Source organism: Engystomops pustulosus, chromosome 5, assembly GCF_040894005.1.
Source record: "Engystomops pustulosus chromosome 5, aEngPut4.maternal, whole genome shotgun sequence".
NCBI lineage: Eukaryota > Metazoa > Chordata > Amphibia > Anura > Leptodactylidae > Engystomops > Engystomops pustulosus.
In genome coordinates this window covers 170422907-170440961 of record NC_092415.1, presented here as the reverse complement: position 1 = coordinate 170440961, position 18055 = coordinate 170422907, and the positions used below count along the sequence as shown (strand labels likewise).

The following is an 18055-nucleotide window of genomic DNA, read 5'->3' as shown; positions in this document are numbered from 1 at the left end:
ATATATCAAGAAAGTGAAGCAGAACTTCAAATAGCTGTATATTGGTAAATTTCCTTATATGCTGCCACACACACATATTACAAAAAAAAAAAAAAAAAAAAAAAAAAAAAAAGTAAAGTGGCCAACCCCTTTAAGGATTTCTATGATACAGTTTGAAAGTCCTTTTATACATATGTCCTTTTGACTGGACATATTCAGAGTTGCAGCTCACCTATTATGTCAAAGCATTTTAGAAAAAGATATCCTAAATGTGTTTATGTGGTCTCCAAGTGGGTATGAGGAGTGTTGTATTCTAGGAAGAGTTTTGCTTTGTACAAATAATTAAAGGTTACGTCAGATTCTACTCCATTAAGCCACTAGCCTCTCTTAAGTAGGGATGAAATGTCTTTTCCAGAAAATAATGTGTTATGTGAAGAGAAACCCTCATCCAATGTCATGTGAAAATGAACAGAGAAGAGTAATATTTACCAGAGATGAGTCAGGTTTAGAAGATGCGGGGGGAGGGGTGTCACTGCAGATCGCTCTATATTTTATATGACAAAAATAATGCTCCTCTTTCACATCAAATCACGCTTTTGAGATAGAGGCATTTGGTAATGGGAGCTACAGATAAAATCTAATTATCTTTTAACTGCCTTTATCTAGTTCTGTAAATTAGAATGATTTACAGATGAGACTTATCTTTAAAGGGGTATTCCCCTGAAGACAATATTCTTAAATGTACACAGGATAAAAAAAAAAAAATTAACACATTCTCTAATTCACTGTTATTAACAAAAATTCATCATTTCACAGATATAATTCCAATCTGTCTATCAGTCCGGGTGTACACACTTTCGGGATCAGACCATAAATCTTCTAATTTTTATGGTCGGGCAGGACAGATTCTTCTCATGACTAGCTTCTTCTGTCTGCACACTGCAATGTGATCTCTGCCCCTTCTCCCTGCATTACAAGACCAGCTCACACATAGACACACACAGACCTTTCCTGCCAGCGAGCAGCATTGTGCAGAGACTTACTCTACAAGCTAAAGATAGAATAAGATCTTTAAAGCAGCGGAAGGAGGCATAGCCCAGCTGACTGTGTGTTATAGCTAACTTAGCAGAGTATAATTGTGTGTTATATCCATCTCCTGGATCTTATGATCTCCAAGTTAAATGAAAGTGTAGATAAATCATGTACCCTGATAATCTAAGCACATTGTCAGCTCACAGAACTAGATGGATAATAATGCGTCTGCTTAGAGAGTCCCCGTCCACACTCTGGAATTTTACACTGACCATAAAGGACATATAGGCGCTAAAAAACAGCAATAAAACTGAGTAAAATTGTACAGTAAAGGGATAACAAATGATCTTTATTGTGCAAACATCAGTAGGAGGTTATAATTTAAGACATTTCTTTCATGGGAAAACTCCTTTTATAAGACTCCAAAAGCATGTTTCTAGGTGCTATAGAACAGAAGATAAAAGTGTGAGAATTTACACTCTCCCTGCAGCTTTTAAACTTGACTCTTATCAGTCAAAATATGACTCTTTTCCAAAGTCATGTGAGCGGAGGAGTTTTTTTTAATGTAAAAAGGGAAGGATTTCACATAAACAAGGGAATTCCAGAAAGGACATGTGATATGCTGCTGGGTCATAGTTAAGTGGGGTACAATTTGGCAACAGACTCCCAATGAGATTTTTATTCAAATTTAATTGCAGACCTATGAATTCTGAATTACAGAATACAGGCAGTCCCCGGGTTACATACAAGATAGGGTCTGTAGGTTTGTTCTTAAGTTGAATTTGTATGTAAGTCAGAACTGTATATTTTATCATTGTAATCCCAGCCAGAACCTTTTTTGGTCTCTGTGACAATTGGATTTTTAAAAATGATGGATTGTCATAAGAACCAGGATTAACAATAAAGCTTCATTACAGACACCTGTGATAACTGTTACAGCTGATCATTGTAGCCTAGGACTAAAGCACAATAAATTACCAATATCCAGAGGTCCGTTTGTAACTAGGGGTCGTATGTAAGTCGAGTGTTCTTAAGTAGGGGACCGCCTGTATATAAAATATGTAAGTTTTCTAAAACAAAGGCCAAAAAACCTAATTACCACGAGACTGTTATTTTAGGTTTAATAGGTCATACACCACTTCTGAGATACACAATTTACACTGAACATGAGAAATTCTTTGCCTCCTTGCATATGGCCTTGGTTAGATTAGCAACCATAAAAAATAAGTAGACAGGTGGGAGTAGGATTGAATATCGCTCCGTTCCTTACTCTAACATCGATGGCTGTGGGTACCTGTACATATCGGTTACCATGGTTTCAGTACTTTCAGAGATCTTTACTTTTTATGCCCTTACAGCAATGAGATAAAATCTGCTATACTAATAGTAACTGTGGAACAGATTGCAATCTACATGCGGGAATTATACTTCACTATAAGATAAAAAAGAAAGCATCTGATGTGCAAATGACCAAATATACAGAAAAACTGGTGCAACCTGCAATATAAACGGCCCTCTATGGCTCTCCTCGACGGTCATGCATTGTTAGAAAAATGTAAAAACAAAAAAAAAAAAATTAAAAACATGCATGTAAATTCCAGGATTGTAGCTGGACTCTCTGTATGTTCCCTGTATTCAGATTGCTCCATACCCCTTTCTTCTTCTGTAATATTCAACCATAAGCCGGATACTGGTCATATATGTTATAGAGAGGAAGAGAAATATTCCAAGCTTGTAAATGGACTTGGAGAACTGCTGTGTTCTCTAATCTCTGCATTTAAACTGCACCCAGAAACTTCACTCTGACAGCACACATGTCAGTATTGATGGGACGATCTAAAAAGGTCATTGAATTTATCTGCCAGGTTAGGGTAATATCTGTGTCCTACAGCTGTAACGCTGAGGAGGTGATTCAGCCTGAGATTCTGTTTCTTAACTGTCTGCTAGTGATAGAGAGGAGTGCTCAGCATTATGGGAAGCGAGGGAAGCTTCTATGTCTCATTGCACTTAGCTGATGTAACAACCAGGAAGGGTCCACCCCCTACAGCATAAGCTGAAGATTATTTTATAAGAAGGGCCGATATATCATGTTGGATCTCAGACTAGGAAGGAGCCAGCAGCATGATGCGGGTATCGCTGGAAAAGCTGTCAAAGACTCTCTCCAGCTGTGCCAAAACTATGTATGACCAAGTAACTTCAAAGTTACGCTTTAACAGAGACATAACTTCCTACCGAAGCAATTACAGTGTAGGGTAGGGAGCAGTGCAAATTGTGGCAAGCAATAATCCATATGCAAATTAAAGGCACTGGGTCAATGTGGGCATTTCCACAGCTGCTGGAGCACTATTTTTCTACATGCCTTACTGTTCAGAACTGACACCTTCCAGCAATCTTGACATCCAGCAATTCTACCCCATGTATGTATCTGATCACATGAAATTACAGCATGCCTAAGTGGACTTCCACCGATTTGTTTTTTCAACAATGCATTCATGGAAAGGAAACACATAAGGGCATAGTTTCTCATGAGGTACTTATTTTGGGTGGGTTTTCTTTAAGATTGAAAAAGACACCTGTTTTGGAGAGGACACTGGTACTGTTATATTTATAAAAATCTGCTCCATGCTAGCACCAAGCACATGAGGCACAGTTTTGTGTGCTAGTTATTTTACTACATCTTTACCATTGTTAACCTGCTAGAAACACACAAAAAGAGAAAAAAAACACATGGCATACTACTACAAAAACACTCAAATATCTATTGAACAGAACTGGTTACATAGAGGTAATCTTACAATGAGTAGTAAATGCCAGTCAGCAGCTGCACCATAAATTCTGAAGACACCGGTATTCTGTTCTTTACACCTATATATTTTCTTGCATGCTGACGAGGATATCCACATACACAAAGCCTGGAAAACAATATCAGCAACCAGTTAGTGTATGCAATCAAATACAGAAAGGATAAAGAAGAACTTTTGCAGCCATTCTTCTGTGCTGCAAGATCTCCGATTGAGCTTCCCATTAGCTTTTCCCCCAAGCTCCTCCAGCAGAATCCTGCTCTAGTTTATACTCAGAGCACAGGAGGGGGCTGTGGAGCAGCTTAGTGCACAGATATCCTAGCACAGCAGTGTGAGGACACTCCCCCACTGCTCCAATGCCACCTACAATTAGTCCTAGACTTTAGACCAGGGATGGCGAACGTTTTGGGGACAGAGTGCCCAAGCTTCAACCAAAACCCACTTGTATCCCGCAAAGTGCCAACATGACAATTAAAGAAGTGACTGATTGATTCCTGCTGAATCACAGGTTTTAAACGTATCGGTGTCCTGAGTTCACAAAAATACAATAGAAAGATGGAGAAATTTGGATTGCAGCTTCTGGCTCCTCATGTAGTCCTGGCAGCCAAGGATGTCTCTTTAAAATAGCACTGAGCATGGCACGTCCTGGGCTGTATTGGATCACAGGAGAAAGCCTTGAGTCCTATCTGGCAAACTTTGTGTTGGGTTGAGGGCTTGGGTGCCCACAGAAAGGGCTCCTAGTGCACCTCTGGCACCCGTGCCATAGGTTCGCCACCAGTGCTCTAGGTTAGATAATTAATCCTATCTAGAAATCAGTGAAGAATGGACACCAAATGTATATTGAAAAATCGTATAACCGTTTATTATCAAAACAATATAAATTATTTTCTGAAAGTGAACAACTCCTTTAACTATGATCCCTCCGTAGGTAGTCATCCTGGGATTTCCCCAAGGCAAAGACCTACCCTTTTACAAGGTAGACTATTACAACATTAATTTACTACATAGTGACCCAGCATCCAGACAGCACTGTCCATAAACTTCCAGCTGGCTAATGGGAATAAAGCTTATCCAAAATACCAAAATCAGTCAAAACTCTGACAATGTCCAAACAGAAAAGGCAGGTAGAGCGTGCTGCTTCTTTCTAAATTTACAGAATAAGGCCTTTACTTTGCTCAGTCACACAGAAAATTAAACTGTGCTGAGTACTTTTCCTTCTTCAAGCAGTGTTCTGTCCATTAGCGACTATATTAATACATGTCGTGCAGAGATGATTGAAATGTATTGGGATGAAGCGTCTAGTACTGTGCGGCGTATTGACTGACTCCACACTTAATTAGTTAGGTGATCAATACCCTCCAGTCAGCAATCGTTCAACCGCAGCGCTCATTTCCACTTGTATGGCATTTAGAACGCCAACTATTGCTTGAGGGAATAAAGCCAAAAAAAATATATGATGCTTTCTGCTTATTTGAAAACACTGTGTAAAATGCTTGGATCTTTACTTATTTGTACAGGGGGGGAAATAGAACTCAAAATGAAGATTAAACATGGATTATAGAATACTGCTAACATTAAAGGAAATCTACCACAAGGATCAAAGACTGTAAACCAAGCACACTGATATTGGTGTATGCCCCTCTAGCAAGATTTGTTCTTCTTTTATCTTCTTATATCCTGGTTTTTTCAAAATAAGGCTTTACAAATTATGCAATTGAACCTCAGGGGCTCCGGAGTCGATAAACCACTAAGGAGCCTGGAGCCCCTAAGGCTCATTTGCATTCTTTTTAAAGCCTTTTAAAAAAACAACTAGGGCATATGAAGATAAAAGAAGAGCAGATCCTGCCAGAGGGGCACACACCAGTATGTCAGTGTTCTTGGTTTTCAATTCTTCATCCTGGTGGTAGATGTCCTTTAAAGAGCACCTTTCACCAGTTTGTACATCACTAAACAAACAGCACCCTAGAATATCTCTTAAAAAATCCCTCTTGTGTTAAAACTCACTTCTTTACTTTATGAAAAATAGACTAAGTAGCATTAGGAGGCTAGAGAGGGAGCATCTCTTCAGAAACACATGCCTATGATGAAGTCTATAGTTTCTGGTTTCATTTTAAAGATGAAAAAGTTTCAAAATAAGGACTTGCAATAGAACTGGAGATATATATGTAGTTCAGGAAATAGTTGGAAATGTGAGTGGCAGAAAAGAATCCACTTCCCAACCCACAATCTGAGGAAGGGGCCTGTGTATGACCTAGGTCTTCAATGAAAGCATCTTAACTACATGACCAGAGTTTGGTACATCCGAGGCAACGTCGCAGACAATAAATAAAATTTTTATTACACTTTGAATTATGTCTAAATGGCTGTATCTGTCTCATACGACCATTTTGAAAGAAGTGATTTTCATCTTTACAATCACACCAGAAGCACAATTCTAGGTGCTATACAGCCCAAAACAGGAGGCGTGAAATGACACTCACCCTGCAACCTGGCCCTGCAAAAAAGTAGACTGTAAAACTAAAAATGTTTAACCCTTTGGCAGTCCTGTAGAGTTGCTATGCAATGTAATAATGTTCTGGACCCTCACTTAAGAGTACACATGAGCTACAAAGAGACTTGACAGGCCACTAGTTAGAACAGGAATTGTGTGGTTCTTCACTACTCCTTCCTTACGTTATCATCCTATTCTCAACACGCTACTCTCTGAGAGCTAACATGCGCAAGCAGGACCGGCGGCATCACTGGGCATACCTGGGCAAATGCTGGGGCCCATAGCTGCTGGGGAGCCCACATAAGGCTGTACATAAGAAATTCATAGGGTAGAGGGGGGCTGTAGCTAAAGAATCCATAGGGAGTGAGGGAGCTTTATATAAAATAACCATGAGGGGGCTGTTTGGGATGATAAACTAGGGAATATTTTTGGGAACAGGAGAATGTTTTAGTTTCTTAATTTTTAATACCGCCCCAGGAGTTCACTGCAAAGGGGCACACTGAGGCTCTGTCACCCAGGGGCCTACTGAAACCTGGTGGCGACCCGGTTAGAAAGTTATCAGGATAAAATACACATTTATTCCTTCTTTTTTTTCATATATTTTTACGTGATGTACAGTCCCCTCTGTGGAGGATCTTTTTTGTTCAGTTTAACTACCATAACCCTATTTGTATAATTACTCAGTTTCAAGAATTTTGTATTATATCTCAGTTTTACAAATAGCTACTTGTCATCCAATAGAAATAAAATAAAAATCAAGAATTTCTGGCAAGATGCTTCTTTCCCCTATGTAGCTGAAGGCCAGAAAAATCATTCAAGTAGAAGCTATAATCATCTGAGAAGAACACAAAGGACCAAAGGCTGGAGAACACCAACCCTGCTCCATCTGTCACTAAATCCACTTTCAATATTACGTTAAAAACTGTAACATATAAGAGAACTACAGAATTAAGCCAAGCTTGAAATAAGGGCCCTTTACCTGATAAATATTTAAAGAAAATCTAAAATCGGAATTTTTAACTTATTATTTAAGGGCATGTTCGCATTTGATGAAAAATAGGGCAACAAAATATTTTACATCTTATTAAGGCATCAAAATGCTCTAGCTTCACAAGCTGTTATACTGTCTCCAAAGCCCCACCCCCTCCCCGCACCCTCTGCCTGCTGCAATATCACACATTGGGAGGGTGGAGGTGCTCCTGCACAGTGTATCAGCCTGTGAAGCTAAAGTATGGAGGGGCATTTGCAACGCTTCCCAGAGACCTTAGTGGATAACAAATATAAGATTATCAAATTGGACTGTTCATATGAACAAGTGTCTCTGGTTTATAACGTGTGATGGTAGATATACTTTAATCCCTTCCCTTCCTTGGTTCAACTTGATGGACATGTGACTTTTTTCAACAGTATAAACTAGGATTCCAATCGACTGCTCTGATCCTGAAGGGCTCTAGTGGGCGTTTCCAGAGCCCTTCATACTCAAAATAATTATAAAAAGTTGAGTTTAGAAGGAAGAAGACCTAACAAATATAAGAAGATTGACAGTGTTACGGTGCCTGGATCCGAGTAAGCGCCCCTGATTGATCAGGCTTCATTTTGAGGTTAGATTTCCTTTAAGGAAATGCTGATCAAAGCAGGGAAGAGAAGGGTAAAAATAGGATGCAGAAGAATTTTCATTTAATAAAGTATATTAGGGTTTTTAATAAAGTATATTACGGTTATTACGTTTTCTACACAATTGATTTTGGATATTTTATGTAGTTAAGATATTCAATTATAAGGCTTCAAAGGAGATATTAAAGTTTGAAACACAAAATTGCTCCAAATTTTGGTCACATGTTCCTAGCCTCTATACATAAAGGACCATAAGCTCTGAAGTCTGGAAGAAACAAGAGTGAGTACTGATTTTTTTTACATCGCATGCCCCTTTAAGAAATGGGCAGAAAGACAAAGTTCATTGAAGAAGATATTGCTAACATTTTTTGTTTCAGAATATTAACATAGTTTATTGAAGAACATAAAGCATGTGGATGTTTGTAATGTGATGAATTACTGGGCCCTCTCCACAAGCATAAGGGAGAAACTATCTACAATTTATTGTTATTGACTGAGACACCAAATGAAATGCACCAATATCAACAGGGGCCTATCACACAATACACGGTTTTGCATCTGGTTTGCAAAAAATGAGTCAAGGCTCATTGACTGCACAGTCGGCTGCCTATGTGTTCTACAGACAGCTCAGGGGTCATTAAGGAACATGTAAAGTCAGTGCAACATGGAAATATTGAAATTATAACAAAAAAAGAAAAAAATTTCTTTAACTCAGAGACTAAAAATAGAATAATGAGAAAACTACTGCCCACCAGACAAAGTACATGCATTACCAAAGAGCCTCTTCTCTCACTGTGCAGGAAATGTACTGTTTAATGGAAATCTACTATTAAAAAAAGGCATGATAAAACCAGGGACATTGTAGTTATCTTATATTTTTAACCATGGCCTCCTTACTTCTAAAATCCACGTTGAAAATTATAATAATGAGCCTGAAGGGCTCTGGGGTGCATTACCAGGGGCCCTCGGTGCTGTAGTTTCACAAGCTGTTACACTCTCACACCCGCAGCTCCACCCCTAACCCTTTCCCTCTGCCTGATGAATTGGGGCAACAGAGAAAGTTTCAGCACACAGTGGGAGGGTGGGGAAGTGCTCCTGCACAGTGTAACAGCATGTGAAGCTGCAGCACAGGGGGCGCACTGGTAAAAACTCCCTAGAGCCCTTCTAGCTCATGACAATTTTAAAAGTTGGTTTTGGGAGGAAGGAGACCATGGATAACAAATATGAAAGGATTACTATAGTCAGTGTCTGGATCTATGAGTGAGTGTCCCTGGTTCATTATAATATATTTTGATAGCAGATTTTTTTTTTTTATTTTTTTTTTTTGTTTTCCAAGGTGGGGTAGAGGTGCCAAAAAGAAATGGTGTATTTCATCTGATCCAAGGTGGCCACAAAATAAAGAATGTGCAAACATGATTTGTAAAGCTCTATGGAATATGATGGCACAGTCTAATATTAATAATCTTTATATAGCACCATCTCCACAAGCACAAGAGAATTCATCTACAATTTTGCTTAACAGAGATCAAAATGAAATACAAAACCATATGCAAAAAATGTATGTGGAAATAAAGTACCGAAGCAAAGTATCTGGTGCTGGACACTTTGTAGGGACCAGAGCAATGTGACGAAATCCTGGAAAAAAACATTAACGTGAATTTGTTTCCTGCAGGAAGTGCTGGTGGGTAAGGGAATCCACTTAAGGGATATCAACACTTTCATCTAGCTAAGTGCTGAAGACTGAAGTAGCAGAGCTAGGAGGCAGAGCTGAGTAAGGACACTTTTTGTCACTCCACGACCCAACAAGGTTTTCCATAATTCTTGAAAACCTCTTTTTCCCACAAACTAAGGTTAAGCCATATCCACGGGCCCATCTTGCCGATTCATCAGAATAACGGAGCAGATGGACGTGCATGACCGTTCTGCTCTATCTCTATGGAGCTGACGGAACTTGGCGAGCTATGTGCTCACCGATCCCCATCACCTACATAGAGATTAATGGAGCAGAACGGTCACGCACGGCCTTCTGCTCCATTAGTCTGACGGAGCAACGAGGGGTCCAACGGGTCCACTCGTTCTCGCGATCTGTGGGGGTCTGGGCACTGAGCCCCACTGATCAGCAAGTTAGGCCCTATACCGTGGATAGGGCGCAACTTTAGTTCGTGGGAAAACCACATTAAGGTAGAATTTGTTTTCGGCACCAGATAATCAGTACAACCATTACCCAAACACACATCCAGATACACTTCCCACCTTTTCCCAACCGAGACGTTAGAAATTAGCCTTCCGTTTAAAGAGTCTCCAGGCAGATTAGCTATACGTTTTTCATTCTTTAAAGGGGTTTTCATACTGTATATTATTCCTATTATATAGTATTTTTCTGAATGTATAACAATTGTTTAATAAAATTGAACATAAAGAGGTTTTCCCACAAAACAATGTGCTTATCGGTGGGGGTCTCAGGTCATCGGTCCCCTCGTTCTTGTGATCTGTGGGGGTCTCATCACTCAGACCCCCAAATGATTAGCAAGTTAGGCCATATCCATATCCTGTGGAAGAGGAACTCTTTAAGATGTCAAATATTACAGTCTTACCTTGAGGACATGTGACATAGGGATCGGATGGAAGGTGCTGGCATGAAGTTTAAGGCAGAATTATAGCATAATAGGAGGAATGACAACACTTCAAATCTAGAGGAAAACAGATGCAGGAGTTGGAACGTGAACAGTGTACACAACAAGAAATGTCAAATATAATATAAAATTAAATATATGCATAATATTGGTTTGTTACATATCCATCTATCAAGAAAATCCTCAACATTTTCTGAAATCAATAACGTTTTCCAGTCTCAGGATTTGCCATGTTGAATAAAACGATAATGATAAAGTAGCTGTGATTACGGCTTACGATGAAAGACTTGTAACGCTACACTTCCATATTCTTATAGGTAGTACATAAATAAAGTGGCTTCGGCACAAAATGCCAGACAGGAGATGAATTGCTTTTGTTGTCTGGAGTGCTCTGTTTCCATGATGATTGCATATAAATGCAGATTAAAATTGTCTCTGATAACTGTTCAGATGAGAATGCAACCCCTAGACCCATCTAATGGTTCGCTCCGGATCATAATCATTCACTGCACAATATCAAAAAACATTACTGTCAATATTAACTGTTTAGGGGACGGTTCACGGCTCATCTCTGCCATTTTATCAGCTTTCCCCAACATTCATTGTAAGGGAAAACCAGAGGTGAAGACTGCACAGAGATAAGGGATAATGGAAAAATCTGCACCTGTTCTGTGTGCTTGACCGAAAACCTGTTGAATCAACTGGTTCTTAGAGGTAACAAAATCAGCATTTCCAGAAATTGTGTTTTTATGTTTCAATTTATATCTACTACTTGTGGCTACTTTAGTGACTGTATAGAAGCAAACAGATGTAATAGGAAAAAAAATATTGTATATGAACCAATAGATTCCAAAGGACATCACCTATAGGGCTAGATGCATTATACATCGACACTGCTCTCTATTATAAATAGCCAAACTCCCCAAAATGAATAGATCTCACCAAAAAATTACAGTACAGGATCTTAAAGGAAACCAACCATCAGGAATACACCAAAGGTATGCTGGATTCCTTTTTCTTTACTAATCCCTATATTGTTTATGATTATCCTGTTACCTAATCTAACTTAAAGGAAATCTACCACCAGGATAAAGGATTGTACACCAAGAACACTTATATGCAGGTGTGTGCCACCTCTGCCACAAAATGCTCCTCTTTTAGCTTAAGTCCTTGTTTTTAAGAAGAAAAAAACCCCTAAAATTATGCGAATGAGCCCAAGGGGTTCTGTGCTCCATTATCAGCTATGGAGCCTGATGCCCCTAAGATTCATTTGCATAATTTTTACACATTTTGTTATAAAACAAAGTCAAAAGAAGCTTTAAGAAGAGCGGATTCTGCCACAGACCTGCATGTAAGTGTACTTGGTTTACAGTCCTTGATCGTGGTGGTAGATTTCCTTTAAAACTTTACCGGTTATTTATGTAAATTATCTTTAGAGGTGTTTCCAATCACCAGCAGTGAAGGCTACTCCCCTATTAACCTATCAGTGCCTGCTGATGGACAGTAAATTCCAGGAGTCTGTGTAGCCCTGGCCATGCTTTGATGCGCGTCTTTGATGAAGCCGGCTGCAAAATATCATGCACGTTGTCATTTATATAAAGCTGCAGTAATGTTACAAAGGATCATTCTAATGTGAGAAAGAAAGATTAATTCTCACATTATTAACCCTTACTAATGGAGCAGACATATTAGAGTACATACTCTGAGAATTGAAAAACCAAAAAGGAGATAAATGTAGTATTATGAGCCATTTGATTTATGCACCCTACAAACTGGCACATAGCACGGTTGTACTTGTAACCACTTTCAACACTTTTCAGGTTTGACAGCCATGTGGCTAGACGACACTATGGACAATAAGTGAATAGTGGTGTTCAGACCAAGCTGGCAGTAATATATAGAAGGCATTCGTAAAAATTCAAAATTTTGTGAACAACTTTAATTTATTCAAACCTGCACTTTACCTGTTTTGAGCCGTTAACATTTCCCTTTGCGGGTGAGGACCACTGTACACAACTCTGGCAAGGCCATGCTGGGATAACGCTCCTTCAGTAAGTGCCATGGATCCTATACTAGAGGGCTGGAGAAGAAAAAAAAAAAAAAAAAAAAAGACATATTCAAGTTGTTTACCACCAAAACTCATATTGTAAAGAGAATCATAATGTCTTGAATATTTAGGAGTCCAAATTTTGGGTGGATTCTCCTTTGAATAAATCAATATCGTTTTTATGATCCACATGATTTTTCCTTATTTATCACCTTATCCCTATAAAGTCAATAGAGATTCTTGATAATTGATAAAAGAATACACAAAAACTATTAGGAAATTCGGAAATTAACATGGCATAAGATACAAAAACAATCTGAAAGGGTATTCTCAAGTTGTCAAATTTTAATGCCCTAGTGATGTTTACACAAAGATAATTTTTAACTCCCTCATTTTACAATTTTACTCAGACTTATTGCGGTTTTGACTCCTGTAACACAGTGATGGTCAGTGTAAAATTCCAGATTGTGGCCGGGGACTCTCTAAGCAGACACACTATGATCCCTCTGTGCCACGAGATGCTATGTGCTGACAATGTACTTGTATCCTTTGGTTATCTACACTTTTATTTAGCTTCTGAACATTCTACTAGAATCTGACACATAGTAATAGAGATGAGACAGATCAGAGACAAGAGATGAGAAGATCCATGAGATGGATATAAAACACAATGACACTCAACTCCGTAACTCACTTATAACAGACTGTCAGCTCTGCTATATGCCTCCCTTCCCATGGATAAAGACCTTATCTTGCCTGTAACTAGTAGTATAAGTCTCTGCACACTGCTGCTTGCTGGCAGGAAGTACCGATCTCTGAGCTGGTCTTGTAATGCAGGGAAAAGCAGGAGGCAGAGAGCACTGGAGTGTACAGACAAAACAAACTATTCATGAGAAGAATCCGACCATAGTCAGAAGATTTACAGCCAGATCCAGGGCAACCAAAAATGTAAAACACCAGGACTGATAGAAACAGGTTGGAAATATATATCTGTGAAATGCTGCATCTTTGTTAATAGCAGCGAGTTAGAGAATGTGTTATTTTTTTTAAAAATCTTGTCGTCGTAGGATCATCCATTTAACTGTTTTTTGGTCAGCAATCACAGGATGCTTATGAAACATTAAGTGGACATTAAGTGTCACTCAAGAATACATTAAACATTAGATTGTTTTCCACCAGCCCCCAAACCTCTTGAAAAAAGTGAAATTGATCATAAATATGGAATGATGCTGCATTCCCAACATAAATCACACAGACACCGATTTCCTACCTCATGGAATACAGAGGGCTTTGACAAAGATGGGATTGTGAAAGATAGGAGCTTGCTGTGCCCTTGTTCATCCATAATTTCCTGATGAAAAAGAGAATATTTTTTAAATATAAAACATTCCATTAAATCTCTTCATGTAGTTAGGATCATAATCTGACTCCGTCCAGGCAATTATAAAACCATTCTAATCTTAAAGGGTTATTCACATTACAGCTAATTAATGTCATTCTTTTTATGATAAAAAGTTATACAATTTTCCAATATATTTTCTCTATCAATCCCTCACGGATTTCTAGATTTTGCTCGCTGTCATTCTATGGAAAGCTTCTATGTTTGCGACTAGTGGACAGAAATCTGAACATGGTCACACAGGTGCACAGCTCGTTATAGCACACAGCTCTGATTATAGTCTGTGATATATCGAGCCGTGCTTGGCGATAATCTGTGATTATGGTCCTAGACCAACACAGCCAATCATCAGCCCCACATGGTCATTCTTTAATAGTTTCAGTTTGCATACTTTTTGGATCTAGTCTTAGATTATTACTACATAAAAAAACACTCCAATAGTAAAATATTGGGAAAACATTTCAACACAGTATTTTTGTGCTTAGAAAGCTGGATTAGTAACAATTTGTACATTTTTTTTTTTATTTTTTGTTATTTGGACATAGTAAATATTACTAACAGACTGAGGTTCTGTTCACATTACAATTGTAATACTGTATTCCTCCAAAGTGTGCACTAGTGGCCGCAACCTATGAGAAATATTTATCATGCAATGTTTTTGTGATTTATCTGCACATTCTATCCTGGAGGAGACCAAAATAATAATATTTTGGATAAATGGGGGCCTACAGTTACGGTTAGTATATACCCCATATATACTGTGTGAGTCAACATAGTGAAATAGTAACTTTGCAACAGTCATAAAAGTTATCTTCAAAGCATTAATAATTCTATTGGTCACGTTATCAGTTTGCTCTTACTATCAATTGTAAACTCTTTATGCAATGACAGATAAAGCAGATCTGAAATAACAACTTACACAACATTGATAACATCTGCTACAGAGTAGCTATAGAACAGATCATATCCTATCTATGTGATCGAGAACAAGTCTGGATAAAAAGTTAGGAATACCAGGCTTTTCCATATGTCCATCAGCATTTGCCAGTCAGAAACTAGAGGTTGCATAGCTGTAATGGTTCCTTTATAATGGAAGACGTGGGGAAGATTTATTGTTTTACAAAAGTCTGTTGTAATTTGTGTACAAAAAGTCTCAAAATTACCATGCATTGCATTTATAACCTTTTACAATTAGTACAACAACAGGGCCTTAGCCTCAGTGGCACCAACCAATGTGTAACCCTACTAAAAGGAGATGCTGTTCAGTCTAACTTTACAAGGGTACAACTAGGAGAGGCAGGGCCCCAAAGCAGGATTCAAAATGGGGGTACTATCCCTTCAGAAATCAGTAATTACGTACCGGTAAATTTGTTTTCACTGAACCCAGGCAGCACCACCCGACATCGGGGTCAGGAAACCCAGACTTTGAAACACACTGAGGCAGAGGAGGAGGTGTGAAGATTTAGAAAACTGCGCGAGACATACAAACTTTTAGGTTATACAACCACTCCCATAAAACACCAAGTGACTTTATAATAAGGGGTATCTCTCCCTTTTCATCTTTCATCACGTGAGAATTTTTAGAAAGAAAAGAAATATACGGAAGGGAACTAAGCGGTGTGGTCGTGGTTCGTGGAGAGAAAATTACCGGTACATAATTACCGATTACCCCCAACAGCACCACCGGAGAGAGTAAAATAGGAAACACTGTTTAGGGAGGGACAACAGAGGATAGAACCCTGCAATCAAATGATAGATCCCGAGATCCTCCCACATCCAACCAATAGTGACGCAAAAAAAAAGTGTAGGGAGAGGACCATGCAGCTGCTCTTACAAATCTGTTCTATTGATACCTCTCTAAACTGGTGGAAGGAGCTTTATGTTTAGGGAGACCTGCAGTGAAGGAGGTGTGAAGGTTTAAAGTCTGGGTTTCCTGTCCCTGGGGGCAGACCCCTCTCTTTGGTGGTGCTGTCGTGGTGAGAGAGTAAATATACAATGTGACACTCTTACACAAATAAACACATTTATACACATGTATACAAAGATTTGTCCCAGGAGCTTCTGACCACATGGGGATGCAAATGGCAAAAATATAGAGGAGAGATTCCTAGTCCTGTCCTTCTGCTGTCCGCTCCCTCTACATCAACATTTCTTATTTGAGCGACCGATTTATTCGGTATAGTGTGGAATATGTTATATACATGTTATACTGTACAATATGCAGCAGTAAATGTCTATTCTTTAGTGGGTCAGTTCAGATGTCGGGCCCCTGACACTGCGGGCCTCAACGCAGCTGCTATACTCACTACTGGTGTAGTTATGCTCCTGCTGGACACTGTTCAATTACAGTAAATTTATCATCCAGTCTAAGACCAAATTGCTAAATCTACCCCAAAAAAAGACCCTTGGTAGATCCTTTCCCTGAAACAAAAAGATATATTCTGGCATTGTCCAAGATACCATGCTTAAATAAGAAATCGTTATTTTAAAAAAAATTTAAAAAAAAACCCACACACACATAGACATCACAGACAGCTCTGCGGGGAACCCCATTCATTCCCTAAAATATATACTTATTAGCCCACTAAACTGACGCCTCCACCACGAGTACCTCTTTGTCACACATGATCCAACATTGGCATCCACAATTACCTTTATTATAGCATCAAACTCTTTCCTAGAGAGAAGGTTATATTTAGCAGGTCAATTAAGTTTTTCCTTTCTATTAATGGAATTAAAACAAAAGTAAAAGCCATGTTCTCAGTCTCATTTCAGAATACATAAAAATAAAACTTGTGACATACTGCTTTGGTTTTTCAGACTCCTTTCTACTAGTAGAAGAAAAAAAAACATATGTATGGCAGTGCGGTCACACGAGTACAGCTACTGTGCCTTCCTTATGAGGGGCAGTTGTGACTTCAAACTGCTGGACCACGGCAATGGCTGAGTGTCACCACCGGGAAGTCAACAATAACTCATATAAAAGGCAACTCAACAAACATGCCAGTATCCTGTGATAATGCCTAAAGCACATCAAATTTAACAGAATCAATCACATTGTACTAACCCTGTTAAAGTTTGTCGGGCAGCAGGACTTGGGACTTCCTGTTACAGTCCGTGTCCTGCTGGTTACCAGCAGCTAGAGGAGGCCATGCAGACTGTATTCAGTCTCCGATATCATAACCACTCCGATAACTTTTAACTACTGATATGGGAGTTCTTATGGAGGAGTTATACATAAAGTATTGACTTCATGACCCACTCTATAGGCTGGAAGCAGCAGGATACAGAATGTCACAGGGAGTATCAAGTCCTGCTCCCAATGGTGAGCAAAAAACAGGCTCTAAGGCTGCATTTACACAAATGTTTGTACACACGGCTACAGCCGGATGGGCACACGTCAGACACGCTGGAGAGGAGGAATGAGCGCTGCTTACCCCTCCCCCCATCGGTACCGGCCAAAGATAAAGCATGTTCTCTCTTTTTTGCGGCCAATGCATGGTACAGTGAGCACACGTGCTCAACATACCATTACCGGGCGCCATAAACGACTATGGGGGACATATATCCCGACGAAAATTTGTGGCTGTATGTACGCCCCTCATATGATCGTGTGAATGCAGCCTAATACTAAACCTATTAAGGTTTGTTAAATACACGGGGGTGTATGCTATGAAAATAAAATTAAAAAAATAAAATTCAAAATTAAAGAAATAAAAAAAATTATTAAATCGATTGCCACTGGTAAATTCTTGAAAATGTGAAATAACGCACATAATACATTATGTATTATATTGTTTGAACACTTTGCCTGGAGATACAAGTCAATTGGACGATAGCAGTTAAATGTGACTTTCTACTAATGGTCTGAGATCCCTTCATTCTACATAAATAATAAAATGATAACTTCTCCAGAATGGACCTAGATGACCACCACTCTTACGTTTTAAGCATACAACCTCCTTACCCTCATCCATTCCAGTCGAAACACTTAGAATGGGCCAAAACCTTCGGTGGAGACAGTACAGCACATGAGCCAATGACCTGCATCTCCAGTCA

At 39.0% G+C, this 18055-nt stretch overlaps 1 protein-coding gene across 5 annotated transcripts in view; it reads right to left on the bottom strand.

The window, feature by feature from the left end:
* Positions 1 to 18055, bottom strand: part of HYCC1 (hyccin PI4KA lipid kinase complex subunit 1) — an 82132-nt gene that overhangs the window by 18376 nt on the left and 45701 nt on the right. For 3 of the 5 annotated variants that reach the window (XM_072153789.1, XM_072153790.1, XM_072153787.1), the window contains exons 5-9: positions 15357 to 15431; positions 13868 to 13948; positions 12515 to 12630; positions 10512 to 10607; positions 3807 to 3923 (exon numbers count right to left, since the gene is read on the bottom strand). In XM_072153789.1, the coding sequence (XP_072009890.1) occupies positions 3807 to 3923; positions 10512 to 10607; positions 12515 to 12630; positions 13868 to 13948; positions 15357 to 15431 (485 nt within the window). The remainder of the gene's footprint in view (positions 1 to 3806; positions 3924 to 10511; positions 10608 to 12514; positions 12631 to 13867; positions 13949 to 15356; positions 15432 to 18055) is intronic. The other 2 variants (XM_072153791.1, XM_072153788.1) reach the window with 1 other exon arrangement.